Raw genomic sequence first — 21,279 nt, 5'->3', positions numbered from 1 at the left:
AATTATTATTATCATTATTATACCTGAAATATGGTTATTCATTGTTGGAGCACAGGAATGCAAACAAATGCAACAAAAATGCATCGAAAAGTGCAAAAAAATGTATTACTAACTGCAGTGCTTCAAAAAAGTATTGCAGATAATAAAGGCAACAATAACAACCAAACCTTATACTGTATTCTCCAACTTGGGAGGGGTGGCATAACAGCCGACCTCATGACAACCTCTTTAGACCCCCTTTAGCCGAAGGTTTGCCCTTCTGACTACAGTACAGTATATGTTATTGAGAATTCAGCTACGATTGCACTGACTGCGGAACAGCAGTTGGCTTAAATAAAGATCTTGCTTTTCTGGGCAGTTCTCCCGTTTTTAAGAGACCCACAGAGTCGCCTGTATTTTTCAATGCATAAAACGGTTGCATTCAGGAGCTCAGGGATGTGTCCCCCTCCCCCTCCTCGCCACACCCCCCCGACACCCTCCGTTTTCTCCTCAGCCACCGCCACAAGTAAAACAGCGAAAGCCGCAGGCCCGCCCCCAATTCCCGCTCTTTCCTTCCGCCAGGTGACGTCACTTCGCAGCCCTTCCGCGCCTCTAGGGGGCGCTGACAAGTTCCCACCCCCACCCCACTCCCCGGCGGAAAGCGAAGGAAAGAAGGTCTTTAAAAAGACCTTCGCGCGAGCCGGCCTGCTATCCAGTTCCGGGCTGTTTCTGCCGAGGAGCGCGTGCGCGGGAGGGAGGCTCTTCTGCTCGCGCTGAAGTTTGGCTGCCTTTGCAGGCGCTTGCGCCCGACCCACATCCTCTTTGCTGCCGTCGCCAAGGGATCATGCTTGCCTTCGGTTCCGCCCGGCGCCTCTTGCTGCTCCTTGTGCAGCCTCAGCCAGGCCGGGCCGCCGCCGCCGCTGCCACCGCCGAGAAGTTGCTCCTGCTCCAGGTTTCTCCCGCGCTCTCCCTAAACCCCGCCGGCCGTGCCTGCAGTGGCAGCAGCCGCGGCGCCCAGCGGAGAGACGAGGACCGGGACGACGACGACGACAACCGCGGGAACCCTTTGGTTTACCTGGATGTGGGCGCTGACAACCAGCCTCTCGGCCGGGTTGTGTTGGAGGTACCCGTTGCTTTGCTTTCCTTTTTTTTTTCTTTCACCCTAGTTTCTCTTGGAAGAGGAAGCGGGCAGGCTTCCCAAGGGCAAGTGCCCTTGGGGGCCGGTTGTATACAAGGACACTTCCTCACAACGATACTAACACGTGCGTAATTCTAACACGATGTTTCTCCAAGAGAACAGGGTTGCAGACACGGGGTCTTGTCATATTAGAAGGGACTCTGTGGCTCAAACAGCAGTTGAAGTCCTTCCCATCCCGGGAAGAGAAGCGAGGAAGGGTAACCTGTTGGATTTCTGTCTGCTACGCCTTCCTTTATTAATACTTAAAAGTGTGCATTGTGACACTTCACTGAAGCCCGGTGTCTTTTCTCGGCCGTCCCGTCCCCCCCTCCATTTCTTTGTCTTTTCCATTTCTTTGTCTTTTAAAATGCATAAGAATTCGACAGTTTGCGATGTCTTGTTTCAACCTCCACGATGGGGAGAGTTGCTCTTTGGGTGGAGGACACTGCCAAGGGAAAAAAAATGTCAGATTAAAAGTGATGTTGAGGGAATCCTTTATAGCCCTTTTTAAAGTGACTTTTTTTTTAAATGACTGTTTATCTTGATACCTGATTATCTTCGTATGGATGGTTTTTGATCTGTATTATTGTTTGGGAATTTAATTTATATCCTGGAGTTGTAGTTAAGTGATATGCCCTTGCACATGTACCCTGAACTTAAAATGGCTTTTGCAGAGATGACCACTTAGTTAGGCTGAGGCCCCCACCTTTGCAAAGGGCCACACCACACCATCCTTGCTTTCAATGGATATTATTTCCAAGCAAATTGACTGTAAGGGAGATTTTGCACTTAAAAGATGGGGGTGGGGGAGAATCAGCCAAGCAGTTTTTTAAAAGTCGGTTTTGATAAATCAATCAAAAATAAACAAAGCAAGGATTCCAGAGTCTAGACATGGAGACTATGTCACTGTGCCCAGTGTTAATTTAACAGGGGACTCCTAGCTAGGAACGTTTGACAGTGTTTCTGGCTGATATAGGTGATGATCTTGGGAAAAATTTATTCAGAGGAAAAAAATTCCTTAATATTGGGCTACTACAGAGAACCTTCTTTACATAGGCCGTGTTGTATGTAGCAGCTTGATCTAGACAAGGACATAGTAATTCCCTTTCTAAAATGCTTGAAGGGATTGTGTTTTTTGCAAAGATAAAAACTAAAGTAATTGAGCTTAGTTTTAACTATGTCCCATATGGGAAAAAGCTAATATTTGAGTTAGAATTCTGAACTCTGACCTTTTCAAAAGGCAGATGTACTTTCCTGGGAACAGTGACTCTCCATTCCCAACCTTTCCAGAGCCAAACGAATTCATTTCAAAAGGTTGCTTAGAAGTTGAGGGACAAAAGTATATTAAAATTTCCAGGAGTACTGTCTTGCAAATCATCTATCCATTAACTCCACGAAGACTAAAATTTTAGTCTTCTCCAAATCATGGACACCATCCCAATGGAAAATACAAAACCTCAGCTTTCAGCAGGTACCATCCTTCAAGTATCTCGGAGTTACATTTCACTACCGCCACTCTTGGTTACTCCACCGTAAATCTGCCATATCCTCAGCTCTTCTATCTCAAAACGCCATAGTCAGATTCTTTTTCAACAAAGGCAACCAATTCATCCCTGCTGCTCTTCAGGCATTCCAACTCAAATCCGTCCCTCAATTACTGTACGGAGCACCCGTTTGGATTGAAGTCGCCAACTCCGAACTGGATCGCTCAATCTCTAAATTTCTTCGTAAGATTCTGGGGATCCCCAACTCAATCAGACTGTCCGCGATTGCATTAGAACTAGGTATCCACCTCCCCTCCACCTCTGCTTGGATTTCTACCTTCAAATTCTGGCTGAAACTTCATCTCAACTCCCACCCAACCTCCATCCTATATGACCTTATTCGTGATTCTCACATATCCAACTGGTTCAAACTAGTAGATGCTAAGCTTTCCACCCTCGACCTATCCCCTGAAACCTTGGCCGACCTTGACCTTCCTAAAGCCCACCTTATCATTAAGTCTAAACTACTAGAACAAGAAACCCGGACCCTCCTACTTAATCTAAATCCCACTTGCTCACCATCTTACTTTGGGCTCCCCCCCTTACTGGGCCACCCAGCCAGTTATCTCTTTCACCTGACAGACCCAAGGAAAAGGAGGGCCTTTCTTCTTGCTCGTTTAAACATCTTCCCATCTGCTTATCACTTTGGCAGATACTCCAATACCCCCCGATCAAACAGATTCTGTCCACTCTGTTTCCGCGAATCAGACACAGTAGCCCATATTTTACTTCGTTGCCCCTCTCACTCTGCCCTTAGATCTTCCTTGCTACACCCTTTTCTCCTAACCCTCCCTCCCTCCCTCTCTGACCCCCTCCCAATTCTTCTAAGTGATTACTTTCCAACCACTACCCATCTCGTGGCGGAATTTCTGTCAACTATTCTTATGAGAAACCGTAATCCCCATCCCTCCCAACTTCAGTTTTAACCTTCCCCCTCTTTACTTCCCTGGTTACATTGTCTATTTTTCTTACTGTAATCAAATGCCAATAAAGGTTTATGTATGTATGTATGTATTAAAATTTTAGATAAAATCTTTTTTTAGGGGCAGAGAGTGTTGCTGAAGGTACTAGCTGAATACAGTGGGGTCTTGACTTGAGAACTTAATCCATATTGGAAGGCGGTTCTCAAGTCAAAAAGTCTAAGTCAAGTCTCCATTGACCTACAGTGCATTGAAAACCGATTAATCCCGTAACAGGTTGTTTTTGTTCCATTTTGGTTTTTTTCTGGTCTGGTTTTTCTAAGTTAAATCTCAGTCTGCAAGTCAAAACTAAATTTTGCGGCCAGAGAAGTCTGTAACTCAAAAAGTCTGTAAGTCAAGCTGTCTGCAAGTCAAGGGTCCACTGTATCTAACTGTATCCCCATAGCTACGTCAAGGAGGTATTTGAGCATTTTGGGCAGATTTTCTCCAGTCCTACTTAAATAATAAAGTGATTTTTTTTATCTTTTAATATTCTAACTAGAGCTGTTGGTCAACAAATCTTAAGCACATGCATTCTCTATATAAAAGTTTTATGTATATTACAGAGAGCCATACAGTTTCTGTGAAGTAAAAAACAAGAAGCAAGTAACATATCTTTTTTTTTAAAAAAATGGTTGTTTGGGATTGAGTAGGGTTGGGAGAGATAGGACAACAGCTTAGGGTGTGTTGCAAGGCTGATCTTTTATCTAGCAAAGAGCCCACTAATTTTTAGAACAAAGTACTAGATTACAAGAATCCTTTTTTATCTAAATCCACATTGTGTGCCCACGGTAAGGAAAATATATACATTGTGGGTTTGCAATATTTGCTCATGATGTCATTGAAGACATTTGTATTAAAAGTAGTTGTAGGAATTACTGAAAAAACAAAATAGGTGGAGTGTTTTTATCCATTTGTTTTGGATAAAGAATTATGGACACATACTGGCCTGATTTCACGATATATTTCACTTTTTATTTATTTTTATTTTAAAATAATTTTTCAAAGTTACTTTTTGCCCTAAGCTCCCGTAAGGAGACTTCCAGGTCAGGAGACAGTAAGTCAATAGATTCACGGATGCCTTTGGTAGACCTCTCAGCATGCACCTTGCACAATGTGGGAAAAAGGAGCCATTTGTCATATGGCTCTCACATGTCTTTTCAAATTAATATACATTGGGGGAATTGTCCTATTTTACTTATGCTACAATATTGTCAGGTTAATTAGACTGAGATAGCGAGTGGCGCCATTGTCCCTCAGCTATGTGCTGGGCAGAACAAGAGGCTGGATTAGTCTCCCTGATTACCACACCATTCTAGTTTGTATTGCCACACTATTGTATTTTCAGGGTAACTACCTTGATGTTTTTAGCAGTTTCACATGTTTGCTAGCATGCTCTGCAGTTGGTTTGGTAGCTTTGGGCATGTGTCTATGGCATACTTATTGTTTCATTCCCTCACTTTGGATGCTTAACTTCAGAAATTTAAAAGTAGGCTGCTGCAGGCACCTCTCTCCTGTGTTGTGCAAGCAGTTCCAGATGCAGAATGTGGAAGTTACCAAGTTAGGCTCTGATGTCCAAGTTAATGTGCACTCCTGGAAGACCTTTCTTGAGTATGAATTGCATAGAAAGCTGTTCCAGAGGTTATGTTGTATCAGATGGGTAAGATGGCCCTAGGAATGGAAGGGGAAAAGTTGGAAATAAGGTTGAAAAGTCTTGTGTTGTGTGCCAACTTTGAAGTTTGGCAGGTTTTGTGGGGTGCTGTGAAATACAGATTGGTTGCAGAAGATATCCTTGAGGAAGAATGGGTCATTGCCAGTCCTGATTATCTGTGGTGAGGCAGAATAACTTCCTGATGAAAGGGGAGGCAAGCTGTCGAGTTGATTCATTAAAGTGCCCCAAAGCTGATTTACACATTTGTAGGTAGCAGGATGGATAAAAACCAATGATTTCTGTTAAAAAAAACTGATTTAAATCATGATTTAAATTTTAAAAAATGGTTTGTTAATTAAATCGCAAAAAAAAACCTATTTAAAATTTAAATCATGATTTAAATTAAATCCACCCTGGTAAGTAGACAGCAGACAGGTTATACACTGTGTCTTAGTGAGTTAGTTGCACATCTGGACAGCTCATACTTCATAAGATGATCATGAATCCTGTTTAAGTCATGCACAAAGGAAATAACCAATCTGATGTCATATTTCCACAGGTAAATTATGTGGAGGATCACTTCCCCAAGAGTCATGGGTGTTAATCCTTATGGCAGAAACCAGCTAAGTGACACTGTGAAATGAGTGAGTCATTTCTGTAGACAAGGTCACCTGTGGCATGCTGATCAGGGGAAGCTGGTTGAGAAAACAGAAAAGGTTTTACCATAAAGTTTGAATAGGGGTACTGCACGTTGACACTCCTTCTGCAAACAAGCATTTCTAACAGTGTATATTGTTCAGTGATGCAGACTGTGCAGTCTGCTTATTTGTCCTAGGCCACAAGTAGTAGTACATGATTACATAGACAGTGAAGGCAGCCTTAGTATATTTCTGTGTTGTGAAATGTCTTTAAACTTGTATCTTTATACATACTGCACATTTAAAATACCTGTTTCTCTTAGCTGCCCTTCTGTTTGCTTGTTGCAGTATGAATTAGTTGGTTATTGTGGACTTGTTGTAATGGGTTTGTTGAGCAGAGGCTAGTAAACAGCAGTGATAACTAATTTGTGGCAGTATCATTCAGCTGACTATTATTCCTTTTTTGTAAACAAGGAAAGGGTTTTCTTAAAAACTAAGAACAGTATGAGAACTTCAAAGGTGAAAACTAGTTAGGGCTTTGTTTAGATTACCAATTTGCATTAATAAATATTTATTTTTCACTGAAAGAGGAGTTAAATTTAAAAAATATATATGACAGAGAGATCCTTTTGCAGGATACATACATACATACATACATACATACATACATACATACATACATACATACATACATACATACATACATACATACATACAATTAGCATTCCATCCTCACTTTTCCTTAGTGCTTGAGTTCACTTTACATAGAGAAGCTAGGTCATCATGATGTTGCTCAAAAGAGGAAAGTTCTGATCAGCACATGAAGTGGCTTACCAATGAATTAAGGAAACAGTAACCTTTGGGAATGTTGAGCAAATTTTCCAGCAGTTGACCAAGATCATCTCCTTGTATGCCTGCATATGCAAAAAGGCTATTTAATGATGAAACATAACCTAGTTTTGCAGTGCCATGAACTCAAGTACACCTACTGACAAACTTCCTTAATTGAAGGATAAACAGCCATGTGCTCCTTTAGGGACTTGTTTGGACATGATCTCACCTCTGTCCCAGGTTTCTTCCGCTTTGGGAGCAGGCGTGAACTCTTTCTCCACAGTTGGGGAGTCAGCCACACCTCCTTTAACACAGAAACTTTATGGTGATTCTGGGAAATTAAATCTTTATGAGCCAGCTAAGGGCATATTAGGGAACACAGTGCAGTCAAGCTGTTAACTTAACATGCCAGTAGAAGCACACTCCAGGTATTTTTGCTTGATGTTCTCAGTTAATGTTCCAGCTTGTATATTCTACCCACAACAAATACTAGATGAAAAAAATGCTTATTTTCTAGTCATGACAGGCCAGTGAATTAGAGATGAAAATAGAGGGAACATGGCAATATTGAGAGATACAAATACTGTAACTGTTTTGCAAATTTTGGGAGAACCATTGCCCACTAGACAAACAGGAAATGGACAGGATTGTTCAAGCTTGTGATTCACCCTAGCATGCAAAACTACCCCATCAAGGTTATAATTTTGAGAGCTGTAAAGCATACCTAATGGAATTTTTAAGACAAAATATATCATGATTTCTTAGGAACATACTTCAAAGCAAACTGTTTTGTGTATTATGCAGGCACATACATCAAATCTGGGATGGGTTGTAGTTCTACTGTATGGTACGCAGTCACTTTGGTTGCTGTATACAGTACACTATAAAATGATCCTTTTAAAGAAAAGCTTCACAATTGCTTTCTTAGCAGGTCAATAAAACTTTTCTCACTTTTAGTAGAACTCTATGGTGAGGCCCAGAAAGGTGTGAGTGCCGTATTTGCTGGCGTATAAGATGACTTTTTTGCCCTGAAAAACATGCCTCCAAGTGGGGGGGTCGTCTTATATGCCGGGTGCACCCAGAGCGGGCAGCACGTAGTGCAAGGAGGAAAGAGGAGAGGTGAATGAGGAAGAAGAGGAGGAGGCGGAGGCTGCGCCTCTTCTCTCGAGGAGGCAGCGGGCGGCTCTGGCTCTCAGGCGCTGCATGGTCCAGCAGGAAGCAGCATGGAGAGGCGAGCCCAGCCCGGGAAGGGGGCGGAGCTCGGTCCCCACTGGCTCAGTCACTTCCTCGCACAGTTGCCCTCTTGAAAAGCAGCAGCAGTAGCGCCGCGTCCTTCTTCCCTGTGACCTACCACCATGTTGCCCTGGCATAGAGAAGTTGGCAAGCAAACAGCACCTGCGACAAGCCACCGCCGCGCCGGGCTCCCGAGGAGACTTCCAGAGGCCGGGCTCCTGAGCAGGTGCTGGCCTCTGCCTCGGGCCAGCTGTTACCCCGCCCCAGAAATTTGCTTTCCTTCTCCTCCCTCTTTGACCCATCCGGCGGGGTAAAAGGCAGAGGGAGAGGGTAGTCTTATACGACAAGTATATAACAAACGCTATATTTTGAGTGGAAATGTTGGGGTTGTCTTATACGCCCAGTTTTATACGCCGGCAAATACGGTAGGGGCAGGCTGGTTCATTCCAGCAAAGACATTGTCAGACCACCATCTTTAGGAGAGAACCAACCTGTCCCTGTAGCAGACCAAACAGCAGGCAAAAGGCCCATATCATCGTCCTCTCCATTATTAAAGTTGGGGTTCTTTAGTATCCGTTCAAATTTGTGTTGTTTTAGTGCTTGCCATTTCAGAGGTTTATCAGAACACCCTTAAGGTTTTATTTTTAAGACATATATACATAATAGCCTGTATATAAACAGTATATTATGTGTTTTCTCAGTCTCCTTTTTTCTCTTCCTTTTACTAGCTGAAAGCAGATGTGGTGCCAAAGACAGCAGGTAAGGCGGAACTTGTGCTAGTGCTTAATTTGATTTCCAGTATTTGCTTAAATCATGTTGGCAGGGAAATGGAAGAATCTGGAAATGTCTTCAGAGTTTGAGTCAGCATGATGTCCACAGGAGTAGGATGTATGGAAGCCAGAAGTTTTTTCACTTCATTTTATTCATCTGGAGCATAATCTTCTTTGAGCATTACGATATGGCTATATTCCAGCTTTTTCTAATGCTGAATTACAACACTTATTGAGGAATGAGAAGAGGTGAAGATTTATGGATCTGCCTTTTTCCACAATCCATTAATTCAAATTATGCTACCATACAATTATCCAGCATCTTTTTGTTACTCTGGTGCTGGCGGCGGATCCAGAGTGGGGTCTCCAGGCACCTCCGTGTTCGAGATTCTCCCTTCCACTGCCACTCCCAGTGCTGCCACTGCCACTTCCAGTTCCGGGCACACCGCCCCCGTTCCCCCCCTGAGTGTGGGCATATGAGCCCAAAAAGGTTCATCACCACTGACCTAGGGGAAGAGGACAAAGAACTCTACACCATAGCCCATACATTTTGGTCTCTTGGTGGTTTAGGCACATCTTTATTGTAAGAAGTTCTCTAGGTGCAGGAAGAAATCTATGGAAAAATATGATTTTTAGGCACAATTTGGAAGCATGTTCCCAGAATAAGTATTGTAAAAGTGTATCATTGAAAGGCTAGAAAGCTCTGGTGCATGCTTGGAAGTTTTGTGTATCCCTTTTGGATCACATGGTTTTAGGCCTGAGTAATAAAATACAGCATTTCACCCTAAAATTATATTATTTCACATTTTAAGCAGGTTGCTCACATAAATCAAATGCACAGAAGAGAATTGGCGTAAGTAATATATGGAGGCAATCTCTCAGAAAGAACCACCTTCCCTGGCACGCTACTATTCTACATACGTAGTTAAGTAAACTGCCACATGCAACCTGAGGCTTCATGTATAAAGTAACAGAAATGGTATATGCAGAGCTGCTGTCAGTTGCTTTGTTTTCTGCATATTTAAATTAGTTAACCCTGCCCATCCAAAAAAGGGGGGTGTCACTATTATTGCCTGTACAGTAATGTCTAAAGTGCTTTGTTGTATTTGTTTAATTTTTCTTCTCGTAACCAACCAAGTTGCTGTCTCTCTTCCTCACCTGCCAGAAAACTTTAGAGCTCTCTGCACTGGAGAAAAGGGCTTTGGGTACAAGGGATCCACCTTCCACAGAGTGATACCATCTTTCATGTGCCAGGTAAGGAAAATGTCCCTGATGTGTTTGGAAGAGCAGCTGAAGAGATTCTTTGTAATCTGACGCAGTTCTGTTATCTCAAATATTTAGTGCATCACAGAATTATTGTTACAAGCAGTGAAAAGTCTGTGTGTTCTGTGTCTGTTGCCAGCAGTCAGTCATTGTTAATTGTGATAATCTGAAGAATTCTCTGTATTCGTGGGTTGTGCAGCCACTGTCTTTTGGAAGTAAAATGGCAGGCTTGTAGGATTTTAATCAGTCCTATATAGTTGTGGCAGGCTTGAAGAGCCACCTGTCCTTGGAGAAGTAGAGGCAGATGTCTTTACATCTCACCCGCAACACATTCTAATATACATAGGAGGACTTGGTGTTAAATCATCATAAACTGGGCTCAGTGTTTCTAAAAACAACCTGCTTAAAGCAGCTGAACCACTAAAAATGCTAAAATGAAATTTTTCTTTAAGGTGAAGAAAATGAGCAGAGACTGCAAGCTTAAGACTTGAACCAAAATTTCTGATCAGACTGCTGTTCTTTACTGCTGCTGTTTCCGGGCACAATCAAATGCAAAGTGTGACTTGAAAAGTAGAGGAAATGTGACATGAGAAGATGTCACTGTTATGTAGTGGGGAAGCTTTTAGTTACTCTTTTTGTATAATTACTTCCCTTCAAGGATCTGATTGTAGGGAAGGATTTACAGTGGCTGGAGCAGAGAGGGACATCAAAATTGGAAGCTTTGAGAGAGATTGATTGACCGCGACAAGATTTCTACATTTTTTGAAATAAGGGAAAGTTTATACTTGTGCTCTAGTCAAGTCTGAAATCTTCCTTCTGGGCTCTTTTTCTTCCACAGCTCCATTCTTCTTCTTCCTCTAATGTTTGCTTAGGAATCACAGCAGTAGTTATTTAGGTTCAGGTACAAATAACTTCGCTGTCTCACCCTCGGACTGATGCAGCTATTTTTTTAACTGTAGTACCTTGCCTTGAGTCCTTTCTCTAAGAGAAAGGTTGAATGCAAATAAATAAATAAATAAATGATATTTTATGTTTTTGTTCATATGGTATGAAATGTGCTAAAGGAGGATATCTTGTTAGCAGCACTGTAATATTTTTTTCCATTCTATGTTTGAAATCGCATTATTTACTTAGACTGATGTAAGTTCAACAGTGTAAATATCAGATAAAGATTGCCACTAGCTACAATGTCAACACTTGTATTTCTTGTACACCAAGCCATGCAGCTGGGTTGCACCAAGAAGTGCAAGCACTGATTTTGTAACTAGCAGCAAGTCACTGCTAAGATTTATTCAATTGGACTTACCACTGGTGAGCTGAAGTAACAGGATTCTGGTCTGTATTAACAGTACTTGCGACAAGAATTTCCCAAACCCCCGACTTAACTCTACTTGATTGTCAGGAGGAAATGTTTGGTATGTTTGTGTGCTTTGAAAGTGTTCCACAGTCACTGTGTTTGTAATGTATATTCTTAGGTTCTCTAACAGGCACTCTGATTAAAAGTGGCAGTAGATGGAAGTACTGTAAGGTGTGTTGATTAGTGCTGTTGCATTCCTGTTGTAAAGCTGTAATAAAAATGCCTGTCATTTCATATCTAAAACGTTAGGTCAGTATGATACAGCTAATTGTTACAATTAAGAGGTACAGGTCATTAATGTTTGGAAATACTCTTAAATCATAGGGTGTGTTTAGGTATTGCCAAGATGTTGCCCTGCATTCTCGTTTCTTTAAACCACAACCAATGTCTTGCTTCTGGGTTACTTTTTACTTGTTCTTTGGTAGATGAAAATGTTTTCTGTGAAATTGTTAGCATAACAAGCTGACACATGACAGTTTTATGTCACCTTGCTGTCACCTTGCTTTGATACTAAGTAGTTGCATCTTCTTAATTTCAGCATATAAATGGTATAACTGGCTTCTAAATTATGTTTGGAAATGAGCAGAGTGAAGAAATTGGCACAGCACCCGCACACATGCACACACTATATTTTTACCAGCTGTTCTTCTGTGAATAGGCCGCCTCTTGAGAGCTGGTAGTCAAGGTCTTCCTTTAAAAGAATGTAACTTTCCTAGAATTACTGTGTAATGCTACCCATGCTCTTACAAGTATATTTTAGAATGACGTATAGATTATGGTTGTTTGAAAACTGGCAACAAAAGGCAGCTAAGTAAAACTAGTGCCAAATTCTTCTCAGATATGGCAAACAATTTCACGTTGCCCTTAAAAATGTACAGTATATATTATCCTTCTGCCCAGTTAGTCTATATAGTGAAAACCCTTGTGTTACATGATGACATCACACATTGTGAGTGTTCCCCACATCCCCCAGCAACAGCATGATATCATAAGGTGGGCTTCACTGAACTTTTAAAGGAGAAGAAGGAAAGTAGGGAGGTGTATGTTTTGTCTCTTATGTTTGTTCAAAGTTGGTTCAGATGAAAATTCAGATGTGAAGCTAAAGTGAGTAATATTGGCATAAGTGGTCTGTGCTGATTGATTTCTATCAAGAAAACTAGCAACACTTATGTGGTATTAAGGAGCTGGGCAGTGATAAGATGTACAAAGAAAAACATGGCCCAAATTCTTGATTATTTTTAAAGAAATTATATAGTAATCAAAACCCTTTCATGATCCGTCTCTTTTTTATTAGTTCTGTTTCCTCCACTGAGCTTAAGGTGATGTATGTTGTTTTACCTACCCATTGTTACTTTCAAATTAGCCTGTGAACTAGGTTAAGCTGAGAATGACCAGCTTAATGTTACCCAATGGGTTTCATGCTCTCTGTGGACTTGGATCTAAACATCCCAGGTCCAAGTCCAGAATTCAGCTGAGCAGAGTAAGTTTGCTTTTGTTAGGAGACAGTTTTATCCAGATGCTGTTATGATCAAACAGCAGCCTGTATTAGCACAAGTATTGGAGTACTGTATGTCAAAATCAATCCATACTTCAAAACTGTACTTGGCTTCGTGCTGTGTGATAACCAGAACCTGCGTCATGTACATGGCCTTGCTGTTTGCTCCCAATACACCAGGGATTCCTGGCTTAATATGTCATGGGGCTGTGGCCCCATGTGATGCCATCTCTTTGTTCTTGAGGTTTATAAATATGATGCTCAAGACCACTTGGTACACTTAATAGCTTCTTGAAGGTTCGGAGATTTGAACCCCATTTCCCCTAGTCTCAATCAAAACCGGATCTATTGGCTATTATACACATAAATGATCCTTCTTAACTGCTGAGAACACTTTATGTATATAGTTATGGGGAGGAGTGACTTCCCAGTAATCTCTTGAAGTTCCATCCATTTTAGAACATGGGTAGGTTTTCTTTTGCCTTTATAGCCCTGGCGTCCTCTGCTCTCCTTTCAAGAATGATTCATAGATTTTCTGGAAAACCTTTTCCCTGATTTTTATATTGGAGGGACAGGTGGGATGATAGATCTAGAATGAATGTGTGTTTGATGTAGATGCTTTGAGTCTTTCACTCTTAACTGCTACCTTCTTCCATAGGCCACTGGATGCAGTGTCTTCTAGGGCATTGATTTTATCAATAGTGGTTGCCTTCAGGCACCCAATTATGATTCTATAGCTTTAATTAACTGCTGTGCCTATCTATTTTACATGGTCTGAACTATGCCCTATATTTGCCTGTTGAATAGTAGAGATCTAAAGCTATAACTCTTGGTGTTTGTGATTGGGTGCCCCAATGGATTCCTGATAGTTTTTGAATGATATTCTTCTTTTTGAAGACCTTTTGCTTTGTTTTTTGGCTGTGTTTCTTATAGGTCAGCGTAAAATCCAAATTAATACCTAGATATTTGGGATCAAAACAGGGATCTGATTGGATGCCCTCCCAGATAACCTAAAGTTTCTGTCATTTCTCAAATGGGAGGCAAATATTTGAATCTTGGTAACGTTGGGTTTAAGTTGATAATATGCACAAATTCTTCTAATGAATCTGTTACGTTTCAAATGGCAGGCATTTTCTATCAGACTGCATAATAGCATTATTGTACATGTATATTTAGACAAAAATTGTGCTTCTTCCAGGGAGGCGACTTCACTAATCACAATGGCACAGGAGGCAAATCTATATATGGCAGTCGATTTCCTGATGAGAACTTCATTCTCAAGCATGTTGGACCAGGTAAGCAAAACTTCTTTTCTTAAGAAGAAGGGGGTTCCGGGCTGATGTTCTGAGAGAGAGAGACACTCCAACATATAATGGGCCACAAACCATCAAGGGTTTTGTATACTAGAACTAGAACTGCTGGATAGCTCAGTGGTTTACGTCTCTAACTGTGAAGCCAGAAGTTGGGAGTTTGATTCCCCACCGTGCCTCTTTGACGGAGGCTGGACTTTATGATCCCGAGGGTCTCTTCCAGTTCTGCAATTGTAAGGTTGTTGTTGCTGTTTTTAACCTGTCTAGGAAAACAACAGGTATCAGTTATTATGCTGAGAGCTGTTGAGGAAAATTAATGAGGGGCTCAGTGGCTGGAAGTCGCATTGATGGAGGAGCCTAGTATTCATCTTATCTGGATGGTTTTATCTTAAAGGATTTAATTCCCAGTTAAGATGGGTTGTTTTTTTGGAGGGGGGGGAATGAAAGCACAAGATGTGCCCACATCCCAGGGCAATTAACTGACCTGCAGATGCAGTCCTTTAGGGAAATGGCCTAACATTGCTATGCTGATCTGTGGCTTGGTCACCTCCAAACTGCAGCATAAAAAGTTTGTATTGGAACACAGCTTCTGTGACTAATTACCAAGTGGAAACAGCTTATACAATTATAAAATAATGAAGTTGGAGGGGGCCTATGAGGCCATTGAGTCCAACTCCCCTGCTCAGTGCAGGAATACAAATCAAAGGATATTTGCTGGGTGGTTGTCTAAATTTCTCTTTAACATCTCCAGTGTTGGAGCACTCACCACCTCTCGAGGTAATTGATTCCATTGCCGTACTGCTCTAACAATTAGGAAGTTTTTCCTGATTTTTCAACCAAAACCTGTAACTTATCATCACTGTTACCCAAGTGAATGGCTACATCTACACTGTACACAAATTGGGTTATGTAAAACAGTTTCTAGCAGAATCTAGGAGACAATTATTCAACAAAAGATATTTTGGATTTACACTGGTGTATTTTGTCATGTTCTAAGACAGAGCTTTGGCCTAAGCTTTAGTGTAGTTATAACACTGTTTTGGGTAAACTGAACATATATGGTAACCACCCCTTGAGAGCCAACATATGATTAGTCTACATTATAAATACAGCACAGAGCTAGGCTGTTACCACCAGCAAAAATTCAAAGTTGTGCATGTCTGTCATAATTAACCTGTTTACTTAGTTGACATGTAAATTCTTTGGCAAAGGCAACCCCACCTATTCTAATCAGGTGTTGGAAGTGTTTGATGAAAAGCATAGGTATAGAAATATTGGAGAGTGTGTCTAGGAAGCAAGCTTAAACAGAGAGGAAGTCTTGGGTTCTTAGCAAAGGATATCGAAGTGTTTGGAGAACCATGAACCTACTGTCGGTTCCTTCTAGTGCCCATTTATATTAGGAGATTTGTGGAGAATCTTCAAATAGTATTCCATATTCTGAATACTGGACAGAACTTTCATGCAAAATTCACCTGAATTACTATTTGTTCTTGTTTTTGTACTGTGATGTTTAATTGCTCTCTTGTTGCTGTTGCAGGTGTTCTGTCAATGGCAAACGCTGGGCCCAACACCAATGGTTCTCAGTTCTTCATTTGCACAGCCAAAACAGATTGGTAAGCATTCTAGAAGCATGGATATGGTGTTTCTAGCAAAGTGTTCCCTCAGTTTTGTAAATTGCTGAGTATGAGAGAACGAAATGAGGCAACATGCTTTTGAAAATGTCATCTAAAAACTTCATATAATTTAGTAAATACAGTGGTGCCTCGCTTAACGATTGCCTCGTTAAACGACGAAACCGCTATACGATGACTATTTTGCGATTGCAAAATGATGTTTTAATAGGCAAAATCTGCTTTGTGACAATCGGTTCCCTGTTTCGGGAACCGATTCTTCGCATTACGTTTTTAAAACAGCTGGTTGGCGGCTTCAGAATGGCCACCTGCTGTGTAAAATGGCTCCCTGCTGTGTTTTTGGACGGATTCCTTGCTTTACAGGCACCAAAAATGAATCTTCGCTGGACGGTGAGTTTTTCAGCCCACTGGAACGCATTGAATGGGTTTTCAATGCATTTCAATTGGATTTTTTATTTTGCTTAACGAGAATTTCGCTCTACAGCGATTTCGCTGGAACAGATTATCCTCATTAAGCAAGGCACCTCTGTAAAAGTAATTGCACTATATATGGCTGTTCCCATTCTGTTTGAAAAGGAGCAGTGCTTTTTCACTAGAATATTTCCTGTGAAGTGTTCATTTGAAGTGATAAAACACGGAATATTGCAGAATTGTGTCTTTTTAATATAAGCTACTTTTGCTCTTGAGAAGTGCTCCTTCTTTGATTACACTTCAGGTAATGGCTACAGATGAAAATAAAACTGATCACTTTTTCAGTGGTGCAGCCATAATGTAAACAGCAAGCAATTAACTCTAGAATAACTATTGGGCACGGGTCAAATGAGGCTTCAGTATTTATATACAATTTATTGTAACGCTTAATTTTGCTGACACAAAAGTTAAATATTGTTTTCTTTATGTAATTTCCCTACACAGATGATGCATGGGGGGGGGGAACCAGGTGTAACACAACATCAGTACAACATGAATATTCTTATTGTCCATTGGTCAGATACTTAATGGCTGAAATCCTATGCAGATGTCTTAACATTTGGAAGCAAATTGCCAATGGTTAAGAAATCTCCATAAATATTATCTACTGCATGTTGATTTGTGTGACTCGGCATGCAATAGATAATTGTGCAGCAAATTTCACTCAATGAGCATAAGGCAACTGCACTTTATGCAGTGTGCCAGAGGACTGGTGGGGTTTGGACAAACCTATCACCTGAGGAACATGAGACCAAGAATGTCTTTAACTGTTTACTGATACTAGCTATCCCTCCCCTTTGTCAGATTCTGATTATTGGCCTAATGAAGCTAAACTCTATTATTGGGGTGTGAGTCTTTTGGTATGTGATGTCTCTGGCAATTGGTCGGCTTTCGTAGGGCTTTGGTCAAATACTAATTGCACTGCATAGAGATAAGTGCGGATTTTAAAACTCATGTCCTGCCCTTGTGCATTCATGTAAAATTCCTCTGTCGAGGCACAAAGCCTAACAAACTATAATTCTGTTATGTCTATTCAGATACCATAAAAGCAATGTGCAAAGCCACTTCAATACATGGTTTCTAATTCTGCTTTATTGGATAATTGCAGGCAGACACCAGTGGATTCAAATGTCATGTCAACCCATGATTATTTTCTCCTTAATAGATGAATTAAGCATTTTTATCACTTCTTGTTTTTCATGTCAGATTCTTCCGCCATGTCCTCCCTCTCCTCTTGCGATGTAGATATAGCTCTGCAGTATTTTTTTTCCCTTTTTAACATTACCTTTGTTTATATTGTAGGCTGGATGGAAAGCATGTTGTGTTTGGCCATGTGAAGGAAGGAATGGAGATTGTGAAAAAAATTGAAAGCTTTGGATCCAAGAGTGGGAAGCCTTCAAAGAAGATTGTCATCACTGATTGTGGTCAGCTGTCATAGTTTGGCATCTTCCCACTTCTCTGGAGAAACACTGAAGCATGAATGTGAATGGTCACTCACACGTTTCGGGTTTGGACTGTACTAATAAGAAAACGAAACCTTGCTGAGCCATGATCAGGGAATGACAGTTATCTATGAAGACAAGGAATCCACTGAAATCATTTTCAGCTTTTTAAAATTTTGATGCTGTTGTATTATTTCATATATATTTATTAGAAGATTCTGACTAAAGCTTGAAAGCAGAAAAGGCAAGAACAAAGGCTTCTTAGAAAACCTCAGAAATCGCTGATGATCCAAACTGTGAATCTTATAAAAGTGGACTGAATTTTAAGTCTCTTGATTAGGGTTTTCTCATCTTAATGATTTAAAATTCATCTCATAGATTGGTTGAACTGGCACTTAAACTTCTGTTTCAGATGACTGTGTTAACTGATATCTAGCATTGGATAAAATCTACAGCCTCTGTGGACAAATGTTTCACCTATGGCTCTCTTAACGGTTAACTCTTGTGACTTTGGAATTGAGATGATCAGTTCATATAAGTGATGGAGTTGTGCTGCATCTTCCTCTTGTGAATTGATTCATTTCTGTTTAGTTAAAAACTTTCAGCTTAACTAATGCCACACCTTTCAGTTGCACTCTTGAGATTTTTGTAACTCAAGAGTTCACAATGTATTGGTACGAATACATCAGTCCTTTGTGAGCACCACACATCAGTGTCCTAGATTTTTCTTAATTCTTCTTGTCCTAAATCATTACAAGCAGTTTAATAACAACAGAGAGATTGAATTAACTAATATTGGCTTCAGCTGCTTAGAAACATGGTCCTATTAGGATCTGAATATAGCAACATGCTACCAGTGAAGGTGGAAATGGCCAGCTCAGTAGTTAAACTGCAGTACTCGGGCAAGCCTCTACTCACAATCCAAGTTCAATCCTGATGGGTTCAGGTAGCTGGTTCAAGGTTGACTCAGCCTTCCATCCATCCAAAGTCGGTAGAATGAGGACCTTACTGGGGGGCAAGTTTTTGTTTGCGTAATTACATTGTAAACCATTCAGAGTGCTCTAGCACTATGGGGCAATAGATAAGTCAAAATGACAACAGCCAGGAGCCAGCTTAATCTATTCCATGTACAACTACATTTTTGAAATCTAATATGCAGAAGGGCTGGTTGTTTTTAAAGGATATATTCCTGTTCAGACCTACTTCCAGTGTGGAGCTAGTTGATGAAGTTGTACTCCCCATTAGCCGCCTCATGGACTCAACTATGCTCCATGTTTACATATGGGTGCACACTGCATCAGATGACTTTGGAGGTAAAAAGAAATAATACATCACATTGTCCTTGTCTCTGGAAATAACCATCCACCATGAGGGAAATGAGCAGAAATAGGAAGTGAAAGGGAACTGCTAACATATCTGAGATTTCTATTTGAAAATGAGTGCTGCTGATGAACTGTCTGACCTTTGTGGTAGCCTTAAATTGAAGCTGAGTTGTAATGAAACAGTTGTTGATGGAGCTGGCAGTTGCTTATGAATTGTGAAAATCTGTTAATGGATAAATTAAACTGGAAACCTTGCATGGTGGTTTTCAGGCTACTGCAGACCTGCCTTTTGGTACATTTTTAATACATGCATAAAATTATGAACAGTAAACATTTAGCACAGTTAATATTGTTCTAAATATTTTAAAGAACCTTGTTGAGCTATGTGTGGTATAATGGTTAGACTCTCTGGCCAAGATTTGGGAGATCAAGTTCTAGTCCCCACTGAGCCATGAAACTCACTTGACACACCTAGCAAGTTCCTTACACTTTTCCTGGCCTAGCCTATCTCATAACGTTGTGAAGATACACTGAGCAAAAAAAGAGAGCTATGCATATTATTTTGAGCCCACTGGAGGGAAAGGTGGTGCAGAAATATATCTAATAAATATTGTGAGTTTATAGTTTTGTAAAGCATGACATCGCTGCAGGTTTAAAATGCTACATTTTGCACACATCTGGTGAAAAGCTCAGCATAATTTAAAGAAAACTAGCAGCAAAATGAAATGCGACTTTAATCTATTGACCTTGCATTCTTTGAAGTATTTTTGAAATATGCAATTTAACTCGTTTGGCCTATGTTCAGGATCAATAATAAATAGTATTTTTGTTACATGTTCCTTTTTTGTATGTGCAAAGTAATTAAAGACATTTTGTAAGACTGAATGGCCTATTTCTTTTTTTAAGTGTAGCAGTAAAAGGGACCTGTCCTTCTGAAGAACAATGTGTTCTGAAGCAGATTCTCTCAACCTGCTGGCCAGGGTGAAGGGGAAAAGTTGTCTGATGCATCAGTCTTGGGAAAGTTATATTCTCAACTCTTTCTACTGATAAAATCGCCACTGGTTCTGTTGTGTGATGTTATTTTAGGAGCAATTAACTTGATACACTAAAAGCACATTGCTTAGAACTTTGGTGTGCTAATTGGGTGTCTCACCCCTTTCGGAATGTAGGTGTCTCAGACCGAAATCACCTGCTCATGTATGATGAAGCCTGAAATGCTACCTACTTGAGCCAGCTGACCTTCTGTTCATTCTTAGTCACCCATTCATTTTCTGGATCCTTCTGGAACCCCAGTGAGACATTTATCATTCACATAACCTTCCTCCTGTTTCCTGCTTAGCCTGAATTTCAGGTAGGTGATAGTGTTTTGAGAAGAGATACATAGGTTAGCTTATCAGAATGCTATGTCAGGATTGTAATACCATGGAGCCCGATGTTATGTGCCCAGAAAATGTTGGACTACAGTTCCCTTCATGGTAGCAAAATCTAGGACCCACTGCTCTAGCACATAGAACTGCCATTGCATGTAAAATTTGTATTTTCCTTCTTAGTGGTGTGAATAATTTAAATATCGAAGGAGATGTGGCTTATCCTAGCCAGTTTCTCTTTGTAGTACAGCCATAATATATTTTAGTGTTGTGTTTAGATTGGCCATAGGGAAATGAGATTGGCCATAAGGAAATGATTCCTGCATCACTGCCAGTGTAACCAGCTGAGAGCCTAGGCACGTGGTGGATATGGTTATTTGTAATGTATCTTAATGAAATTCCTAAGCAGTTTGCATAAGCAATACACTATAAAAAAGTAACACAACAGTTGAAGTTGTAAAATAATTAAAAACAGATCAACAGCCAGTATACCAACGAACTGAAATAGCCGTTAGTGGCTTCAGGAAGGTACCATTTATTTGCCAAGATCCAATTTCACCTACCAGTATAACAATCCAAGTAAATCTCAACAGCAAGTCACTGCAAGGTAAGAAATTAGTGTGTGGATTTGTTGTTGCAAGGGAGAGTCATGTAAATGCTAACCTCCAGCTGCTGTTCAGCCAAATTCATTGCATTACATTGGTGTAAAGACACAACAGGATTTTGCCCATCAAGTGTTTTTATTAGATGTTAAGACGTGGCACAGCGTCTGCCTCTTATATTATTTTGGAGTGGAATGTTCCAAGGAATGAATTGCCTTTGCGGTGATCAGTGCAGGA

General features: G+C 40.6%; 1 protein-coding gene across 1 annotated transcript; it reads left to right on the top strand.

The window, feature by feature from the left end:
- Positions 1 to 639: 639 nt before the first annotated feature.
- On the top strand, positions 640 to 19,958 carry PPIF (peptidylprolyl isomerase F). Its single transcript, XM_020802513.3, has 6 exons — positions 640 to 1,102; positions 8,741 to 8,771; positions 9,948 to 10,036; positions 14,096 to 14,192; positions 15,745 to 15,820; positions 17,612 to 19,958. The coding sequence occupies exons 1-6, from the start codon at positions 824 to 826 to the stop codon at positions 17,745 to 17,747; spliced, it is 708 nt and encodes a 235-aa protein (XP_020658172.2). The 5' UTR covers positions 640 to 823; the 3' UTR covers positions 17,748 to 19,958.
- The last annotated feature ends 1,321 nt before the right edge of the window (positions 19,959 to 21,279 follow it).

Source organism: Pogona vitticeps, chromosome 3 (genome assembly GCF_051106095.1).
Source record: "Pogona vitticeps strain Pit_001003342236 chromosome 3, PviZW2.1, whole genome shotgun sequence".
NCBI lineage: Eukaryota > Metazoa > Chordata > Lepidosauria > Squamata > Agamidae > Pogona > Pogona vitticeps.
This window is presented reverse-complemented; position numbering and strand designations above follow the sequence as displayed.

Excerpts from the sequence above, each read along its gene's own strand:
- PPIF (XM_020802513.3), top strand. The coding sequence starts at position 824 with ATGCTTGCCTTCGGTTCCGCCCGGCGCCTCTTGCTGCTCCTTGTGCAG. Across the intron at positions 1,103-8,740 it reads TCGGCCGGGTTGTGTTGGAG|CTGAAAGCAGATGTGGTGCC; the intron begins GTACCCGTTGCT and ends TCCTTTTACTAG. Across the intron at positions 15,821-17,611 it reads TGCACAGCCAAAACAGATTG|GCTGGATGGAAAGCATGTTG; the intron begins GTAAGCATTCTA and ends TTTATATTGTAG.